This window comes from Trichosurus vulpecula, chromosome 1 (genome assembly GCF_011100635.1).
Source record: "Trichosurus vulpecula isolate mTriVul1 chromosome 1, mTriVul1.pri, whole genome shotgun sequence".
NCBI classification, from domain to species: domain Eukaryota; kingdom Metazoa; phylum Chordata; class Mammalia; order Diprotodontia; family Phalangeridae; genus Trichosurus; species Trichosurus vulpecula.
Window position 1 is genome coordinate 445,040,383 of NC_050573.1, and position 21,820 is coordinate 445,062,202.

At 35.0% G+C, this 21,820-nt stretch overlaps 1 protein-coding gene across 1 annotated transcript in view; it reads right to left on the reverse strand.

Moving 5' to 3' along the window:
- Window positions 1-2,408: 2,408 nt before the first annotated feature.
- Window positions 2,409-21,820, reverse strand: part of TNPO1 (transportin 1) — a 75,460-nt gene continuing 56,048 nt past the window's right edge. The window contains exons 21-25 of the mRNA XM_036764144.1: window positions 20,988-21,063; window positions 20,014-20,113; window positions 12,853-12,927; window positions 11,750-11,892; window positions 2,409-8,244 (exon numbers count right to left, since the gene is read on the reverse strand). Coding sequence (XP_036620039.1) covers window positions 11,785-11,892; window positions 12,853-12,927; window positions 20,014-20,113; window positions 20,988-21,063 — 359 coding nt within the window. The 3' untranslated portion in view covers window positions 2,409-8,244; window positions 11,750-11,784. The remainder of the gene's footprint in view (window positions 8,245-11,749; window positions 11,893-12,852; window positions 12,928-20,013; window positions 20,114-20,987; window positions 21,064-21,820) is intronic.

Genomic DNA, 21,820 nt, shown 5'->3' on the forward strand with positions numbered 1-21,820 from the left:
TTGTTTAAAGTATTTAAGATGCACTTTAATATTGCGTAGAGCCCTTAAAATTGATAGCTAACCCATCTGTAGTTTCAAAACTTTCACTTAATTTTGATTTGATAATTCCCTCTCTACCAAAAAAGATTTAAGATTGGGGGTTGGGGAGAATAAGGTAGAGATCCCTCAAGGTTGCAAAACCAGAACTAGAAATCACTGCTAGAAAGGCTTGGTTTCTTTTGGGTGAAGACTATAGAAAGAAAAAAAAAACCCAAAAAACCTTAAGATTTTTAACCTGTAGTCCTAAGGAAAAATAAACCCATCATTTTAGGATCATTTGAGCCCAATTGTAACCTAAAAGTTAAAAATGGGCCTGGCCTGCTTTTGTAAAGTAGGAGCTAGTCAGGCATTTTAATTGCCAGCTTGAGATTCAGCGTCTTCACCTTTCCTACCGTAAATTGCTAGCTACCTCCACAATGTCACTAAATATCATAGAGACCAGGCCACTGAAGGAACCATCACTAGAAATAGTGGAGGGACACCTTTAAAGATGTCAATCACTTTATATTGCTTGGGAAGTGATAAAAAAAAATGGGCAGATAGAATGTTGAGTAAGTCACTCTATTGGTGAATTTTACAATCTGAATCAGATTTATAGAATCAGGGTGTGGTCTCATCTCTTTTACCAATTTGTAGTAGTTTGGGGACCCACCAAAAGTAATGTAACTTGCATTCTTGATCTCATGCAATTCAGTTTTGGTATTAACTTCAGTACTAGGGTACAACACAAAATAAGAACTGTAAGTATGTATATAGCATACTACCAATCTAGTCTAGTAAGCAAAACTTACTGAAAAAAGTACACTAGACTTCCTTATAAACACCAAGGGTACTCCACATTTCTCTCCCACCCCATGCAAAGAGCCTTTTATATGTCAGGCAACCAAATCTACCAGACAGACATCAATTTAAGCCTCACAAGTAAAATGAAGCTCTTAAGGAAACATCTATTCATTACAAAATTAAATCACTTAATAACACACAAGCATTGCATGTGATCACTTGACTAAAAGCACAAATCATTAAGTGTAACTAATTTTGTCAACATTTATTCTAAAGCTTGAGAAAGTGCTCAATTTTAAAAATAGCTTACCAGAGCGGGAAAAAAAAAATCATTTTTCACTTAGCTTAGAATGGACAAATTTCAATATGAAATTCTGAGTACCATACAATAATCCATAATTTGCTTCAGTTTATGAAACTGCCCCAATAATCAACAGAAGTTTCAGGTTTATATTTAAAAGTGCCTAAATTGATAAAGATTACTTTGTAGATACAGGGAATGATCAGCTATTTTTTTTAATCAACTTTAAATCACCCCAAACTAAAAAATCTGAAGCATCGCCAATTGAACATTTTAACTTTAGGTCTAATCTTCTATAAAAGCACCATACAAACACAAATATGGACCTCTCCAATGATAAGTAAGATAAGTTGTGTTTTCTTTAAAAAGCAGTAATTTCAGGGGCAGCTAGGTGGCACAGTAGATATAGCACCAGCCCTAGAGTCAGGAGGACTTGAGCTCAAATTCAGCCTCAAAGCTTGACACTTCCTGGCTGTTTGGCCCTGGACAAGTCACTTAACCCCGACTGCCTCGTTCCCCCCTTTTCCCCTCCCCCCCACCATAGCAATTTCTAGGATCAGTTTTTAGTTTAAAACTGGATTTCAGAACGTGACAACTAAATTTCAGTAACTTCCCTATATATTTGTTATATGCTGGATTAATTTCAAGTATTATACACCAATCACACTAAGGGAATATACCCTGATAAAACAACCTGGTTACAATGACAACCTTCCTGAAAAAAAGTACATCTAATTTTGGTTTACGACATGCAACCACAATTCTGCAACTTGATGCCCATTTTTCATAATGCAGGTGACTTGTGCTTCATTTCACATTCACTGAATGCTTCCTTTGTGCAAGACAGATATATAGGCAACCTTCAAAATTAGTACTATGTGAAAGGTTTGTTTTATCCTAATTTTAAAAGGCTAAAATGATAGTAAAGCCTCAATTAAACACATACACACAGACACACCCATTTCTTTATCCTCAGATAAGTTTTGTTCACATGAATGAAAATGAAAAACCAAACCTACTTTGCTGGTTTCCCTTACCCCAAAACCAAAGGGAGAAAAAGGTTGGATACAACGTTCAATCAATTCACATCTTGGTAACACAAAAATTAAAATATTAGGAAAAAGTTTCATTTGGTCAAATGTTTAGGTAACGTAGAAATGTAAACCTTCAAAACAGACGATGCCAAACAACAAATGTGTCCCATTGCAGAGCAGCCATAATTGATAGACACAAAAAGAGGAGGGGGATCCTCAAATCTTCCATTAAAAATCAAGAGTGCAACATCTATATTTAAACAACTTTATTAACAGTCAAGCAGTGATTAACATTCACATCTATTATGTCACATCATACAAATGTAAATACAAAATTACTACAGTACAATATATATTCTCTGCATGATCCAAAATATTTGGTGGCCCCAAAAAACTTTCTTTAAAATTCAGCAGCTTATCAAAAATTAAAACCATATTCTATTTAAAATGAAGTTCTGTTAGCACAGAGTCAGACTTCAAGGTATATCAATTGAGTACAGCTTGAGAAGTTGCAGGAGGATGTTTGAAGGAAACATTCTAACATTGTGTGGCAGATACAAGAAACATTAGATTTAAAGCTTTTAAGCATAACTCACACAACCTAAGTTGTCAGCAGAAAGATCCAGTTGTTTTCACTAATGCTAAACTACTAAATTATTGCACCCAATGTTAACAAAGTATTAAGTCGAAAAACTTTTAATATTAACTCATTTACAATACTTAAACTTATCCTTGCAAGTGACAATCTATTTAAATTTAAGTAGTGCCAAGTAAACCTAATTACACAGTACTTTCTTATCGCTGCTTTCATAAAATTATCTACACCCTTGGTTTGGTTATATGCTCAGAGAAAAAATAACAAAAAATTTGGTGAAAGTACAGTGGTACCCCTTCATAATGCTGGTACTAGGGGGGCCAATACTGACACCTAACTTTAAAAGCTGTGTAAGCACTTTTACTGTATCATGTTCTTTCTTGGGATGTGATCTGAGTTAATCTCTGAAAAGTACAGAATACCTAGAAATGGCATAAAAGGATTTTACTCTAAGTCCACTAAACTGGCATAATAATATATTTTTTAAAAGAAGTAAACAACTGTTTTGCCAAACCAGTGATGCAGTGCTTGGCAAACAGATTTGGCTAGGTTTTAAAAAAAAATATTGAAAAATTTTCTAACTTCTTCAAATCATGCATACATTTTGCTAACTAAGCATCTCAAAAAAAATCACGATAACTGTGGGGGATGCAAACCGCATTGAATGACAATTTATCGTAAATCAATTATTCTAACAATTACACCTAGAGATTAAGGATTAGCACATATAAATATCAATTGGGGAAATGCCTATAGAATACAAAGCAAAAAAAAGAAAAAGCATACAAACCCCACCAAATTATTAGAAAGCATACAGGTGAATAAAATTACCCTTCTGTAATGTTTTATCTTAAGTGGCATCAGAGATGTCTCTATATTTATGTAATGAATATCTGTATGCAAACTAAATTGGTGTCCAACTAAACAATACTAGGTGGCATTCTTGGTAGTTAACTGTAACTCACTCTGTGGAGATTGAAACTACCCCAAGTCCCTTGTAAACCTTATAAGGTTCTTAAAGATTTCACTGCCTACATTTCAGTAATAGTACTAATGAGCAGTTGATAATATTCATTTAAGTTGTTCCTAGTATTAGCAATAAACTTAATATGCAGTGCGGTATCTAGAGTATTTTATTTAAAGGACTTAAGTTGAAGTTATGCATGATACATTCTTCCCTTGGGAAGAATGCTTTTGCACCGTTATGTTAATACATTCAATATGAATAAGATAGATTACCTATATGAAACCAATTTTTCCCCATCATAAAAGGCTATATCTGAAATACTTATAGTGTAAATTTAATCAGCCCAATTATCCCGTTTCAGCTACGCAGGGTATTAAAAAAAATGTCTTTTGAATAACTTTAGGGGAGAAAATCTTCCATTTGCCTATTCTTGAATGTGTAGCTAGGGGGTAATTGAGGTGGGGGAGCCAAATCCTCCCATCTCGAGGTAAACCTGTAGCTAGTTCCCCTATAAAGGTTTTACACAACCCCAGGTGCTAATAACTGGGTAGGAAAATTGGGCTAATAGGAAGTTCCTCTATGAAATACATAAAAAACATGTGTAATGAGTTTAACAAGCATGTGCCCCCCAAACAAAAAAGGGTCCAAGAATTTTTATTCACCTGAGATAAAACTGGTATCTGAATATTTCATAACTGAGTATGCAAAGAGTTTCAATTAAGGAAAGCCAGTTGAAATTTTAAAATATACATTTGATTCTATTTTACAGTATATGCAATTTACTTCAGAACAATGCAAAAAGGAAGTCTTAACAAAAAATATCACAGTGTCTATCAATATTAATTACAAAATGAATGCTACTTGATTTTTTCTTTTAAAGATGCAATGGCTTAAACTAAGCTTTTGTTTCTACTCTTAAATGATGTGTCTAATGTGTCCATCAAAATCAAGTAGCAATAATCTAAAGCATCAGAACTGGCTCTTAAAGGATTATTATTTACACATTGATTATTTTGAAAATAACCAACTAGAAAATGTACAAAATGATTTTTACACAGTATGAAGTCATTAGAGATTAGACAATATGAAAAGCAGACTAATTTCCTGAATATATAAATGAAAACCTGTGGCATTAAGTTCATGTACTATTTTAATTTTTACTTGGAACTGCCAAAAGATGCAAGATGCATTTAAACGATATTAAATACACTTTCTGTTACCAACTTAGGCTGATCAGCAGCTTTTGTTCACTGTTAGAATCCTTCAAAGAGGGAAGCTCAAACAGGAAAAAAGAAGGCATATATATAAAAACAGTAAACACTGACCTCCTGAGGTTCCTACAACATAAAAATATTCAAGTAGAAAAGTCTACATCACTTAGCAGCGGCTATTTCTGTAGTTGAGCACACTAACAGCACTTTATTCAGTGTGTAAGGAGCAGATGAAGTAAGCCGTGCTTTTAGCATGCCAAGAGGCAGAAACACTGGAATGTAACAGAGACAAACTCACAATTCCATGAACATTCAGTCAACATTCAAAAACTGTCAAGACTACACCACAAGAAGATGCTTTATATATCCCATGATGCAATAATTTGAATCACAACTATTAATGCTGAATCAGAATGAATCTTACTTCAAACTAAAACTTAAATGGCTTCTGCAAATCTCGGTTATACTATGTATTAGAAATATGGTTTAATTATGTAGTAGTAAAAGGACGCCCTCAAGAAAAAAACTTTTTCAGTCTCAAATGATGGTAGTCCTATCTAAGCTTTGTAAATAAAAAAAAATTTTTTTTTAAAGTATTCTCTTCTTACTTCTGAGGCCAGATTGACAGCCCTTAATGGGCATAATTCTAAATATCCCTATAAATATGGTAAACACTTACACGAGTGCATCTATAGTCTAACCTAAGAAGCGACAGTGTTGCTTTTAATCAACATACAACTGTCACAATGAAACATGGGTCCAAATAACACTGAATTATATAGCTCTCTATATAGACATATATGTACATATATATCTATATACATGTATAAAAAATCAGTTTTAGCTTCTATGTTTGGAGCAAATTTCTTATCATTTTTATCTGAAATACTTAACCAAAACCTATCTTATAAAAATATTAAAGTTTGTATCTAAGGTGTTTCCCTTACCAAACTTTTAATAGTAATTTGTAGCACTTAGGTTATCATTTAATAAAATATTGACCCAATTTAGAAGGTTGAGAGATTAACTAGGAAGCAAAATTTAAGAGCTTTGAATGAAGCAATGGAATTTGAAAGCAAAAAATGTGATGTGCCCTTTTGATCTAACTCAAAATTAAAACAAATAAGGTGCTCTATCTGGCATTACTGAAATTACTTCATTCAGTTTATGCACCACAAGACTCCAAGAGCACATCATTTACTGAAATTTGCAAAGCCAAGGTGGAAGTGGGTAGAGGGAGGGGAAAGGAATGTGTAAAAATTTTGCTGCATGCTATCATGCATTTGAAACTATTTTGAAACAGCATTTATAAATTCACACACACAGCTCAAAACTTCAGTGCAATGGCTGTATCATTCAATACCCTTAAAGAATAGAACCATGCAAAGAGGAGCAATTTCTTATAAAAACTGTTATCCAGTATTCATTCTGCAATGCAAAAGTGAGAAACTAAAAATACAAAAAGGCTGTTATGGCTTAACGTTTTTGTTGCAGATTAATTATGCAGCATTTGAAAAATGGAAAGGTGTGGCTTCACCTCTGACCAGCAGAGTTAAAAGAAATCTCTCCATTTTCCTTCATCATCATGGGATACACTGTTCAGGCAATCTAAATTAATAAAGACTTGCCCTTTCATGTGGACACAAGATCAAGTGTACCAGTTAGATTTTCACATTCACAGTATATAAGAAAATACACATGGAAGGAAAAGTAAAGGGTTAACTTAACAAGGATTTATTCACAGGAATACATGTAAGTAGAGAAAACAACAGAAAAGCTAAACAAATGAAATGAAGAGGATCCAAACCATCTTTCACTCTGTCGTTTTTAACTCGCCCCTTGTGCATGTGTCTAGGGCACAGAGGGCCACCAACATGCGCCATACAGTGCAGGGACCCTGCGTTACATCCATAACTTAAACATCTCTTTAAGATCATGCTTTGAACAAAAAAGAAAGCTTAGAAGGTATATGTTGAGTGGGAATAAACACTGAAATATAGCAATCATGTCATCAACTTTCTACAATTGTCTTGACGTGCCAACTAACATTTATGCAGCCTTTACAGATCTTTTACCATGAAACTTAGTTTTAGAAATTTTGATAAAATCACTAGGAGTATATAACCATGCAGAAAGCACATCACACTGACAGCACAGAGGCAAAGGTTTTGCACAGGTATATCAGCTTTCCACATTGTGCAGGTTACACACAATACAATATCAATCTTATTCCTAACAGATCCTAAAAAGATATTTCAAGGCCTAACTGTAAACTACAGTACTTTATATCTATAGTCTTAATAAAAATAAAATCCACAGAATCTTAAAGGAATTTTAAATGCAGGGCTATATTGAATTGGTAAACTGCAACACAAACTGGCGCAACATAGGTAAATGAATACCAATCTCACTCTAAGTGATGCAAGCATGCTACTTTCCCACTAATTTAAATTACTTTCAATCACTATGAGCCAGAATGCATGCCTGAACCTTAAACTGCACATTAATAATGCCTTGGTCTAAAAATTAAATCTAATGAAGTACAACCGTCAAATTATATCCACTACTTTAATGTCTTAAGTGTAAAATTAAGATGTCAATCTTTAGTTTGATATGCCCCTCCCCCATTTCTCCCACCCCCATCCCCCAAAAGGTAAAAGGAGTGACTCATTTGGCATTTCACAGGGCGCTTCATTTTGTTTTAATTTGTCTTGTTTTATTTCCAGCTTCTTTTGGGGTACCTAAATTGTAACTCACAGGAACCTGCCTCTACTACGGGGAGCAAGCTCCATTTTAACTGTACTAACTTCATTTGTGTAGTTCTTCATTAACATGCAAATAACTAGAAATCCCATCAACTGGGAAAATTATGTAGAAAACCCTTATATTAAATTAAAAAAATAAAAAAAAGCCTCTTTACTGTTTGTAACCCCCATTCTTAGGTTTCCTTTATTGTGCGCTAAAGAATTTTTCCTCTCTTTCTTATCCCTATGGTTCAATTATATGGTTCTTGTTTTGGTACAATTCCCCATAATATTTCAGAATGTGCTGTTTTGTGAATAGATTCTCTTTTTTGCTTCTTCACATCCAGTGCGGAGTTGTAATAGGAGACAGATTTCCACCCACAAAGGCTCCAGATGTTAAAACGTTTCCCAACATCGACTTAATACAGTGACGGCAACACCTCCCTCCCGCCCCTCCCAGTAGGGTTGGGATTGTACTGTATTCCCTACTGGTTTACCCTTCCCCCCTGTAAAGGGTAGCATTTTCCCTGGGTGCAGAGGCTCCCTCATAGTCTCCCAAGACTGAAGGACCTGTAAGAAAACAGAAATTTTCTTTTACTGGACAGGTACATACACTGGCATTAAAATCACAACTTCCTTTACCTGTTTAATATCCCCTCCCCCTCCTTTACAAGTGAAGTTTTTTTAAAAGAAAGAATTATTGGGGCAGCTAGGGGGTGCAGCTGGCAGAGCACCAGCCCTGGAGTCAGAAGGACCTGAGTTCAAATCTGGCCTCAGACACGACACATGTACTAGCTGTGTGACCTTGGGTAAGTCACTTAATCCCAATTGCCCTGCCAAAAAAAAACCAAAATAAAACAAAACAAAACAAAAAGACCCCAATCAGAATTATTACACACACCCACACCCCATGAATGATTCGAAGAGTATTTCATTCAAAGTTAACCAGCTAACTACACCCCATTGGCAAATAAGAAAATGAGCACCATTTCCCCCAATTCAGGAAAATCAGTAATGTTTTCTTTGCCTTTGGCTATTTTTCATCTGAATCCGGTGTAAAGGCCAGTTGGGAGAGAAGTGCCCAATGGAGGTACAGGGAGCTAATATTAAATGACTTTATGGCACAGCCTGAAAGTTAACGAATGCCCTGTTCTCTACGGGCTAACTCTCAGACACAACAGTCATGCCTTACTGGTGAGAACTAAACCAAAGTGTCGCTTCTCGGGGCAGAGCTCTTTACCACTTTAAAAGTTACAGGTCCTTTGGCAGTTTACAAAGGAAACCGATTATATTGAAATACAATTAGCCTTCCCTGCTCTAGGGCAAACCCCACCGTGTGCGGTGAATCAAGCATACTGTCTCCACCACCTGTCAGAGTTCTGCGGCACAGCACCGCCCCCCCTCCCGTTTAGTAATTTAATTTCCTAGCTTGGATGGCAACCAATATTCTCCCTTAGCACTCAGGATGCTAAACAAAGCAAGTGTCAAGCGAATCTCTACATCAACTTTCTCCAACATTCTCACAAACCTACTTATGAAAACCTTTCAAAGTGATGTGGGGGTTTTTTAATACACATTTTATGAATCTCTGTAGGATTCGACAACAAAGAAAAATATCTTTATGTGGTCTGAGAAATAAAAAGGGAGGGATTTCACAATTACAATCTGTACCATAAAGGCTTATTTTAGTTTGAGAGAAAAACTTTGATTCTAGTCCTGGCTACCTCACAGAACGTTGTGAAATCAAGTGAGAAAATAAATATGAAAAAACAGTAAACAAATGCAAACTAGTCAAATGTAAAGTGTTAATCATTATATCACTTAAATGCACATAATACAGTGGTCCCTTGAGAATAAAAAAGATCCATATTACACTTAATCACACATATATAAAAGGCACATGTGGCTATTCAGTTAAACACACACACATATGCACACACCCACCCTACTACTGGATAAGTGGGGAAATAAAATTTTTTACCCTTCAAAAAAGACAAAACAGTAGCACAGTACATTGTGTCATTACACTATTTAACAACTTTGTATTTATTCTGCATGTACTTATATAGGAACATACTTATTTCTTTCAATAGAATTCAAGCTCTTTAAGAATAGGGATTGTCTAAAACTATTTATATCCACAGTACTTGATGCATACGTAGTAGGCACTTGCTGATTGATGTCTGAACAGAGGATCACTATGCTTAATTTAGAATTGTTGGCAAAACAAGAAAGATGATGCACTGAAGCCTTCTGTGCTATATTAATTAATAGGTGCTGAATGTGGAAACAGTTAAGATGTCCATATCCTAATACTTGAGTGCTGGGAGGTCAATCATCTACCCTACTAACTGCCATCCCAAACTGTGAGTTACACAGAACCCAGCACACTCTCCTATACGTACCTTCCTGCCTACATGTCTCAACACTGTTCCAAGTCCTCACATCTAAAAGATTCTGAGATCTCAAGGAACTGCTATAATTGGGCCTAGAGGCAGCAATAGGCTTTTCTCATCACATTTTTTGACGATTATAACCCAAGGGTACCAGTGATAGCTGATGCCTCACCTAAACATCTACATGACAGACGTAGCTGAGACTCTTGCCAGGCAAATAAACAAACCCAACACAAAACTAAGGACAATTCAATTATATGGTGAACTTTGTCCGTGAGGTTTGCTTGGAAGCTTCCTAGAGGCTGCTGGATGACTCCATAGTGCAGAGTGCTAGGCATGCAGTCAGGAAAGTTCAAACACCACCTCAGACACCGTGAGCCTGGCCAAGTTCCTTACCTGTCTACCTCAATTTCCTCAACTGTAAAACAGGGATTTTAATAGCATCGATATCACCAGGTTTTTGTGATGACTGAATTACACACATACATGGCCTAGAACATAGTAGGTGCTTAATAAATATTTACCATCACTGTATCACCCCTAATTCTAGACCCAGATATTAAATTAGACTTCCTAATTGGCCCCATGAAAAAATGTCAGTTTAATTTTTATAATAGTATTAAGCATGTATCTCAGATAAACTGCAAATTTGGGACTAGTAATTATGATGGATTCATTCTTATCTAGAGCCAAAAAAGCAATCTGACATACACATCCAACGCTCAACATCAGACTAGCAGCACCAGGAATCTATTTCCTTTTAGCTTCTAGGCAAAGAAAAGTTTGCTCAACTCATTTTTTAGGTATGGGAACTCAAGCAAAAAGCCTCACGAACAGGCAACAGTCATCAAACAGAAACTTTAAATATCACCCACTGCAATGTGCTTATTATCCACTAGAGACTTAAAAAAAAAAAAGCAGTTCAGAGGATGACAGAGCTGAAAAGCAAACAAGCATTTATCAAGCACCTATGTGCTGGGCACGAGGCTAAGCATCTCACAAACATCTCATGTGATCCTCTGTGGGAGGCAGATGCTACTGTTATCCACATTTTACAGATGAAAAAACTGAGGCAGACAGAGGTCAATCAACTTGCCCACGGTCACACAGCTAGTAAATGTCTAAGGCCATAGCTGAGCTCAAGTCTTCCTGACCCCAGGCCTAGTACTCTGTACCTCCCCTTAGCATACTATCCAGCCTAAAACTCTTACTTTACAGACGAAGAAACTGAAGCCCAGAAAGATAAAGTGACTTACCCACAGTCACAAAGAGAATCAAATGGCGGAGCAACACTTCAACCTCAGATCCTCTGACTTTCACTGCTCTTTCATTTAGATCATACCTCTTTCCTACCTGAGTACTATCGGAAGTTCAAACAAAGCTAGATGATCAGAAGTGTAGAAATGTCTGATCGAGGGCAGAGCAAACCTTTCATTAAGGGTCTACATTTATTCTTTTAAGCCTGTGAGGAGTATACTGTGCTTCAAAACTGGGCCCATGGCATTTAAATGACTGCTGGAAACTTTCCTGCACTTATGTTAACTGGATTAAATATTTATCCTGAAAAACTAAGTATGATATGATTCATGTCCTTCACAATTTAAAATCTTGAGAAACACTGCACTCAACTTCATAGGACTACACTCCTACATCATGAAACACTCCTTTTAGGAACTTACCCCTAATCATGGGACTGCAGCCTAAGTACATGAGATTAAACTCCATAGTAAGCCGCAAGACGCTCTTTTAAAGGAAGAGGAAACTGGTCAGAGAAACGCCTCCAATTTTCATCCCCAACTTGATTTTTAAATCCATGAAGGATCTGTGGGTAAGAGAAAGCACATTTCAATTTCTTAGTTTCTAAAGGTCAACATTACTAATTTAATTTTTTTTTACACTAATTAAGGAATAATTTTTTTTTCTAACCTTTTTGAAGTTGTGACACTGCTTGACTTCATTACAATTTCCTTTTTTTTTTTGGAGTGAAATTTTAAAACTCAATTTGCTTGAGAATTTTGAGATGCCACTTCATGATAAATATATGTATTTTGGGGTGTAATAAGACCACGAATGGAAATCACATTATAAAGATGCACCTTTTTAATGGCACACTAGATAGTCTCTCACCAACAGTGGAAATCATTCATGACTCCTACCCTCAAAGCTGCTCCAACACAAAATCTGTCTGAGCAGTACAAGTTAATTCACTTGGATACAGCTTCTGAGAAACACTTCTAAGAAGAAATAATACAGACTTTTCACATAAAAAAACACACTCATGATTTGGCTATGATTAGATTTCACTAATTCTACTATTATTTAGTGGCTATATTAGCCAATAGCATTTACTGTTCTATTACTTGAAGCCAAGGAAATTTTTTGGTTAGAAAAGAATTAAGAGCCACCACCCAATGTGAGGCTAAAAATTTTGCTATTTAAATACTATAGATAACTTCTGGAATCATAAATTAGCTATCTTGAAAAATATGTTCTGTATTGAACAGAACAGATGAAAGAATCTAAGAGCCATCACTACCAAAAAATTCAACTTAAATGTGTCATCTGATGATTGACAGAGCATACACATAAAATATAATTAATGCCATAATTCCAACTTATTTTGTTCTAACAGTAATTGTTTTCCACAATAAAGGAAAATGGAAATAGGAATATCATAACATTCTAATAGGAAAAAAATTTAGAAGCAAAAGGCGAAACCCTAAACCATATACATTAGGATCTGAAGGAATAAAACTTTTAAAACAAAGCTACAGTTAATTACCTTACAGAACATGTCTCTGAGATCATCTTTTGGACTAATCCACGATGCAACAGCATCACAGAAAAATATAAAATCCTGTAATGTGGAATGATGAAATATTAGGACACAAAATTTATATTTCCACTTAAAGTATCAACATGACATTTTAAAAAATCTAATTTAAATCAACTTTACAATAAAAAGTAAATAAACAGGCCATCAGTGTTAAAAGTCCTTCCAAGCTTTTGTATATTACACCTCCCTCCCATTTTTCACATTGTTAGAACTGACTGTGCCCTCCTACTTTTTTCCCCCACTTTGTATTATTCCATCTAGATTTTTCTACATAGTCATTGTAAGCTTTTTTTTCCTTTTATTTTTTCTTTTTAGTTTGCAACACACGATACTACATAATTTTGAGTTCCAGATTACACCCCTTTCACCTCCCCCATCGTTGTAAGCTTTTAAAAAATTACTCTACGGTACATGCCACTGCACTGATGTAACAATTAACCTACTTATTTCCTAGGTTTCTAGCTTTTGGCTACATAGCATCTTCATACAAAGATTCTCTTTACAAGATGTCTAATAAATGCCCAATATGTACAATGAGCTGAAAATACAAAGAAAAGGAAAAATTTTGTTGCCTTTAAGGGCTACCAACAAAAAAAGTTTCATTTTTATCATTCTAATTTATTCTGAAAGTTGAGTTATTATTCTGACACTCGTCTTCAATATTTCCCCCCCAATTATGTTTCATTTTTATATTTTACATTTAATATTTTATTTGTGCTAAATGTTTGGTTTTTTTTTTCACTAGTAAGCCCATAAATAGTTGTCACTGTTTCTGATTTGCAAATTCATTTTCTTCATACATCAGGAACAAATATGGACAAATACACTCTTCCATTTTATCCTGAAATTTTACTCTATATATTTGTAGAGAAAGAGATATAGCTCATACCACAGAATAATGACACAAGCCTATAAATCCTGATTTAGTTTTTCTTCTCATTTTTACCTTGGTTCATTCAAAATGAATTTACTCACATTATCTTAAAGTGCCAGGCCACACTCGTTTGGCAATATAATGCTTTTGTTTTCCCATTCTCAACCTGCTCCAAATTTAACAAAATCTAAAATTCTTAAAAATTAAGTCCCTTAGGGTCTTAGCTAGTGCTAAAAATCAGGCAGATCCATTAGGAATTAGAACCAAAATCTTCAGTAGCTATTAAAATGACAAATGGGGTTACTACTTGATAGTGACTGTAGTGTTGAACTCAGGAAGACCTGGGTATGAATCCTTCCTCTGATGCTAGCTAGCTTTGTAATTATGGGCAAATCCTTGAACCTTAGGCCTCAGTTTCCTCATTTGTAAAGTTAATAATGTCTGTGGTATCTATCTTACAAGATTTACTGGTAATGCACTCTGCAAACCTAAAATCACTCTATGTGACTTACTATTTTTATTACTAAATGGTGGTCCATAAAAACACACAACAAAATCCCAACAGAAAGACTGGACAAGTATTTGTAAGTTTCATTAAATGGATCTATGGAGTAGTAGTATGTTCCCTGGAAGGTAGGGACTGTTTTATTATTTTAATACCACCACCTAAGCACAACGCACAGCAGGCATGTGAATAATATGTTGATATAAATGCGAAAATAAATCCCAATGTGATTTCAAATATTAAAGAGTAAAAGATACACTGCAGTTTGTTATGAAATCATAACAAAGTCCTACTTTTTATAAAACTTCTAATTAGTATAAAAATTCTTTAAAACCAGCTCAATATGCTGATGGGCTTGATATGAAATAAAAAAATTAACAACTGAAATGAGGTTTATGATGTAGAAAAAAATACTTCAGGGATAGTCATTTATTCAGAGACAAGAGGGCAGGTCATCAATCTAAAAATGGGTAGGTTCTTTTGACCATAAGGTAATAGAGGGAGAAAAAGCACAACTAAAGTATTTCACAAAAAGGAAAAATGACTATCCACTATATTAACATGGTATCTGCCAATGTATCAATCAGATCAGAACACAAGGTATATAAAATTCAAGCTAAATGTTAAGTTTGTATTTAACACCCCTATAATGCTATTTATTTATTAAAAAAACTCCTTTTCTATTAATGAACACTTTAAAATCCAATCATTAAATTTATAAGAACATTTCCCTCATACTTTAGTAACACTGAGTATTATATCATGACATCAGATATGAAAATCCACAAAAATGGCATTAAATATTTAAATAATTCAGGCAAATTTCAAATTTCCTAATTTGCATTAATACCTGTATTACGTATACTACAGTTCAATAAGTGACATCATAATTGAAAAAGCAATGATTTTTAAATTAAAAAGGCAAGCAAGTAAAAAAAAAAAAAGACTAACTTCAAATACACAGTATGACTTATTTTCATAACGTTTGCACATTTGATTTCTTAGTTAATTCAAGGATCTTTAATTTTATTGGTGTGGGTACTCCACAAAGGCAGACTTTATAACTTAGATGATCTTTAAGAGTTACTGTGGTTGAAGCAGCAGAATGTAATTCCTACCTACACAGTTACAGATGTCGAATTTTTATTTGGCATTTCCCACCAACTCTAAACATTTATTATTAAAATTTTATTGTTGCAAATAAATGAGTGTAAAGTAATTGCTATGACTTTTTTTGTAGGAAGAGCGTCTTATAGTTAAGTACTATAAATTCCTTGCAAACATAGCCTGCAAAAGTATTTGCACTTAATATCCCACTTGTCTTGGAAACTGAGGGCACTCAATTTTGATCTTGCAGCTTTCAAACCAAATTTTGGCTTATTAAAAAGTACATCAGAAGTCTAATTTGGAAATTTTATAGCATGATAAATCTGAAAATGTCCTATTTCATAACTTGGTTGCAAAGAGAACCTGTTTCCAAATCTTGTTTTGTATAATCTTAGTTGTTTTCATATTAGAAATGCTTTTTAAAAATCATCACTGAAAAAAGTCGCACATAATTATTCAGCAATTGGACATTTCACATGATTAACTTGAACCTTTAGATGAAATATTAGTACAAACAAAATTAATTTGGGTAAATAGGCTTAGTAAGAAATTTAGTGTAATAATACCAGAATGAGATTTTTGAAAGGCTCTATACATGGATCATAACTTTTTTGGGTAAGCATCATTTGAAATACTTATAGATAGCATTTAATTTTTATAACATTAGACTTGATGTGTTTGGTTTTGCCAGTGTCTTCCCATCCCCCCTTTTAAAGAGATGGACTTTTTGGGTAGGGAAAGGGAAAATCTGTTGGGAAATAAAGATGGTGTAAAAAACATGTCAATGGATTTGTTTTTAAATTCTAAAGAGGCTTACGAAATCCAAATGGCCAGTTTAAATTTACCTAAGTGAATGAGGAAACTGTATAGCAAATTACTCAGTTTCAGATCAGCTACAGAATGATACTTTCCATTATCATGATACTCAGAGACAAAGCCAAGTAAATTACAACCGTATCTATTATCTTTTTTTTTTCACATATTTACACTAGGATGCAGATAGTTTAATAAATACATACTGAAGAGACTAGGTATCCTAAGGAAATAAAGCACTTAAACTAGTACACTTTTAACAGGATGCTATTTTCTGGGCCAAAAGGTTCAAATTGTCAACAGTGATCTGCCAATGGAATGCAAAAATATTTAGTCAGGTACTTCCTAAGTTAGGACACAGATGAGGATTTCACAAAAATTGGGTTAACTACACAAGAGTGAAAAGATAATTTCAAGGACTATTTCAGTATATGCAGTCCACTGGCTCCTTTGGTCATTCAGCAAAACATACATATTTTTAAAAAAGCCATTTCTGAGGTAATCTAATTAGTGACTACCTTCAAAAGTTGCATCATAGTTTAAATACACAAAAATAAAATGCCCTACATACTGTTAAGTCACAATAACCAAGTCATGGTTATCTTGCCGTCATTCACAAAACCTTCCATCTCCTGACTTCCATTCCTTCCATTTCTCAGTTCTTTTCCAGGACATCACACTTGCACCCCCCATGCTTTCTACCAACTCTTTGGTGAACCAACTCAACTCCATTATTCCCCTTCTACCCTTTAATTTCTAGACCCTCTGTCCTGTGATGTTTATATCTTGCCAAATCCGAATCATGGGTCATTCTCACCATCTCTGTTCTTTTCCCTTATCGATACGCAGCTGAACAGAACCGGAAGAAATCATGAAACTGCTGACAAGGTTTGTTAAAAATTTATTATAGCTAACCCCCACCAGGCCACCACCTACAGCAGGAAAAACATTCTATTCCTCCCTAATACATTCACTATTAGTAATTGTACTATGCATGGAGTTTGTTTGAAATAGCATCTCTCCTCAAGCCTTCTCCAGCATCCCCCTCCCCAATCCACACTCTCAGCTGACAACTTCAAGGAATACTTCAGTGAATGAAGTTGTACTCTTTGCCAAGAAGTGCTCCTTCTCTGGTCTCAGATGAAGAGGTGACCTTTCTTGCCAAAGCACAACCCTTCTTCCCACCCTCTCCTGACTTCACCAGCAAAGTACTTCCCCGATTTTTGATACTCGGATGAGGAAGTGACTGTAGTTATTTTCCTCATTTTACACATGGGAAAGCTGGGGTGCAGAGAGGTTTATAGGATCACAAGTTTAAAGGTGAAAGGGATGTCAGAAGCCAGCAAGCCTCTCATTTTATTTTACAGATGAAGCATCTAAGGCCCAAGGAAGAGAAGGGTCCTTCCCGGCTGCCTACAAACATGTCCAGGTCTCTTCTATTCTTAAGAAACCTTCACTTGGCTCTTGCAAGCCCTACCAGTTACCATCTTATGTTTTTCCTCTCCTTCAGGGCTAAATTCCTTCATAAAATATTCTATAACCAGTAATGCTACTTCCTCTTCTCTCACTCTACTAACCCCTTCAAAAGTTGGCTTCCAACCTCATCATTTAATTGGAACTGCCATCTAAAGTTACCAGTGATGTCAACTGTCAAATCCAAGGCTTTATTGCAATCCTTGTTATTCCTGACCTCTTCTCAATCCTTCGTTACTCTTTTCTCTTTTTTTTTTTTGGGGGGGGGGGGGGAAGGCAGGGCATTTGGGGTTAAGTGACTTGCCCAAGGCCACACAGCCAGTTAAGTGTGTCAAGTGTCTGAGGCCGGATTTGAACTCAGGTCCTCCTGACTCCCGGGCTGGTGCTTTACTCACTGTGCCACACAGCTGCCCAATCTTTCATTATTCTTGATCTTTTTGAAGTATTTGATCCTGATTATCTTTCCTTACTGGATATTCCCTCATCTACATTTTTGTAACACTGCTTTCCTAGTTACTCTCCTTACTTCTTACCATCACTTATGGCCATACCCCAAGGTTAGGTCCTGGACCCTTTCTCCTTTCTTTCTATTCTGCCTCATTTGGTATTCTCACCAGCTACCATGGTTCAAATATTATCTATCATAGCTGACTCCACAATCGAACCCTAACCTCTCTCCTCAGCTAGTCATGTATCACCAATTGCCTTCTGGACACCTCAAACTGCATGTCCCTGTGCAATAGTAATCCAGTATGTTCAAAACAACTTAGGTTTTCCCCCAAATTCCTCAATCTTCTCAACTTTCCTATTACTGTCGAGGGCACAACCATTCTCTCAGTCATCCAGGCTCTCAACCTCAGTATCATTCCTAGCGCCTTACCTCATCCCATGAACCTGAACTGTTGCCAAATCTTGTTTCTCTCTTCAGAACTCAGGTACGTGTAGGCTAGCATACTAACCTTCTGATCTGTCTCCCCACTCTTACCCACCTTCCACTCACCTGCCAAAGTGATTTTTCTAAAGCATAGATAGTTCTGACCACGTCAACCTACAAACTTTGGTGCCTCCCTATTGCCTTCACTACTTGCTTGGCATTTAAAGCTCTTAATAATCTGGATCCTTACCCTCCTAGTCTTCTTACACTTTGATCCCCTCTACATGCATCCCTCCACATAGATAATGTTGATTTATGGTTTTCTAAGTCAATACACTTCCCGCAGATATCCATTTCTATTTGATACCACTAATTTAAATGCTATCCCCTTCTTAGATAAATAGGACCACCAGAATTGAACCCAGGTTCCTCTGGCTCCTAATACAGTACCCCTTACATCACACTGCCTATAAAATTCAGAAGACAATCCCTATACATGAAAATATGTAATATTTCAGACTTAGTAGTCAGTACATCATTATGCTGAGTTAACTACTGTGTCTAATATAATTTTTCTTTAAATTTTTGAAGCAGCCAGTGCAAAACAGAGATTCTATAATTTTTCATGGAATAAGATGATCATTAATACAATTGCATTCCAGAACGCATTTCTCAGAAAATGCAGAAAAAGCAAAAGTAAACATAAACCCTAGAGTTTGAAACTGCAACATTAAGAATATTTTCCAATATATTTTATTTGTTATGTAATTACTGGAAAAATGGAATTTTGCTCTTTATTTATGCTTGCCTTTGCTAAATAAAAGAGATCTCTTCATTTAAAAACGTTTCCCTCTTTAGAATGAAAGCTCCTTGAAGACAGGGACTGCTTTTATGTTTCTTTGTAACTGACACATAAGAGCTTAATAAATGCTTGACTTTACTCAGTAGATGAAGGAGTGGAGACCTTTTATTGTCTGACAGATATTTAGGCATAGTGGCATAGCCCTACAGCTAAAAATAAAACCATAATTAAACAATCCCTTCTGCTGCTCAAAGATTTCTTTAACTTCTTGATACAAAATAAAGGAAAGCCAAGTGACAGGAAGGTTTCTACAGAAATCCCTTTTATGTTCAAAATAGTACATCATTTTCAGAATTTGAAATGAACTCTGGATACCAGTAAGTAATTATGTGCAAAGTTGCTTTAGGAGATACTACTCCTTTGTACTCAAGATAAAATTCTCCCACAGAGCTATTCTCTTACTAGGCACTCAGAAAACATCATAAACAAACACCTCACTAGCTGATACACTTGGCATGAAAATTACTGAACACACACACACACACACACACACATATATATAGCCCATTTTTAAGAGATAGTTTGCATTTGCCTAATTTGCTATAAATTTCCATCTGTTTGTTTAAGTTCAAAAACAAAAGTTTAAAAATTCATCTTACTTGGATTACTCCACTGGGGTTGACACTGATCATAGTACAAATCCCACGAAATGCTGAATCCTTTTCCTCATTGTCTCTTATATTCCTCAGAGAGGTACACCTATTAAATTGTAAAAGTGAGCTTTAGTAATGAAGTAAAAAGGTGCTTCTGTTTTATTACTAACAGTATTTAATGGAATTCTACTCAAAAAATTTCTTGTAAAGCTAAAAGATTCTGAGTAATTCTTTTGCTATATCTACTTAATATCAAGTAATTAAAATGAAATTCTTATTCCTTAGTAACAAATTAGTTATGTGAAAAATGGATGACTGAATTTAGATTTTATACTAGATGTACATCAACTGGTGAATTTCAGCCATGTGAAGGTTATTAAACTAGTCTAAAGAGTTAATACAAAAGTATTCCATTAAACACCACTAATGTGTTTTTTTAGTTTATGAAAGCTATAGATTTTAAGAAGCAGAACATAGAATATACTGCCACAGTGTAAACTACATATCAATACAACTTATGGTAAAAAATATTCAAATTTTACAGCAGCAAGCAAACAATACTTTTATACATAACAAATCTAAACATCTATTTCTTAATGCAATCCAAGTTTTCAAATTAATTTTAAAATAATGTAATGCAGTCTAATTTTTTACATCTGCATGCATCAGTATTGTTCAGGAGGATTTTTAAATGCTCTGTAGGTATAAATCAAGCTTTTAACACAGCAAGCATGTGACAATCTTATCCCATGCATCAATTAGTCGTTAGCCACAACATAAAATAAATATACATGACGATGCTACTGAAAAACTCACAAACCTGATAGGACAAGATTAGTCACATGGTTGGCAATGATTAAGGATTGTGATTTTGTAACCAACTGAAAATATATCTAAAAGTGAGATAGAGAGAGAGAAAGAGAAAGAAAGAAAGAGTGAAGAAAAAATGAATTTAAAAAAAAAGATTGAATAATACACACCAGGGTCTTATAAACTGCTGTAGCATGGGGGCCACCTCTTGAGGACAAACGTAACCAAGACGACCAATTGTTATTGCTAAGGTAACGCAATCACGGTTATACACCACCAAACGCCAACCAAGACATGAGCAAATGAGGGGGAAGGAGAAAAAATAAAGAAAAAACAACAAATAACTCAGAAACAGAAACCAACAGAATCTGTGTATGATAATAAACATAAGATTTCACCAGTGCTGTTTATTACCACCCCCTAAAATAAGGGGCAGCAACATATATGGCATACTTTTGGGGAAAAAGAAAGCAAAAGGAATTAAAAAAATTTTAAAGATTGAGAGAACACCAAAAACACAAGTGATTTTGCCTCTCCCACCCAATTTATAATACCCACACATGACTATACACTAATAAAAAGATTGATTTGGAAGTTACTTGGCTTAAGCTAGTATTTTTAAGAGTTTGATATCAAAATGAAAAACATTTACTGTGTAGTTTTTTAAGTTACATAATTTAGGCAAATTTACATATTAATTTATATTTATTTCATAATTATTCGTATCAAAAGGACCTTGAATCATGTTAAGTGTCATGTCAAGTCTATTTCTTAAAGTTTAAATCTGGTCTTTTCATCTCACCAAATTTCTTTATGTAAATGAATTCTTTCCATACTTCAATTTTAGACTGCCCAAATCAGTAGTAAAGTCTCAAGTGTTAAGGTGCTCACTGAATAGAGCAGGAAACAATTACTATGATGGGTCAAATCTCATTTCAGCAAGTCTCCAGGTAACAAAAAACTTCAGGTCATATGTTAATTTCAAGCAATATTCAAATTCTAA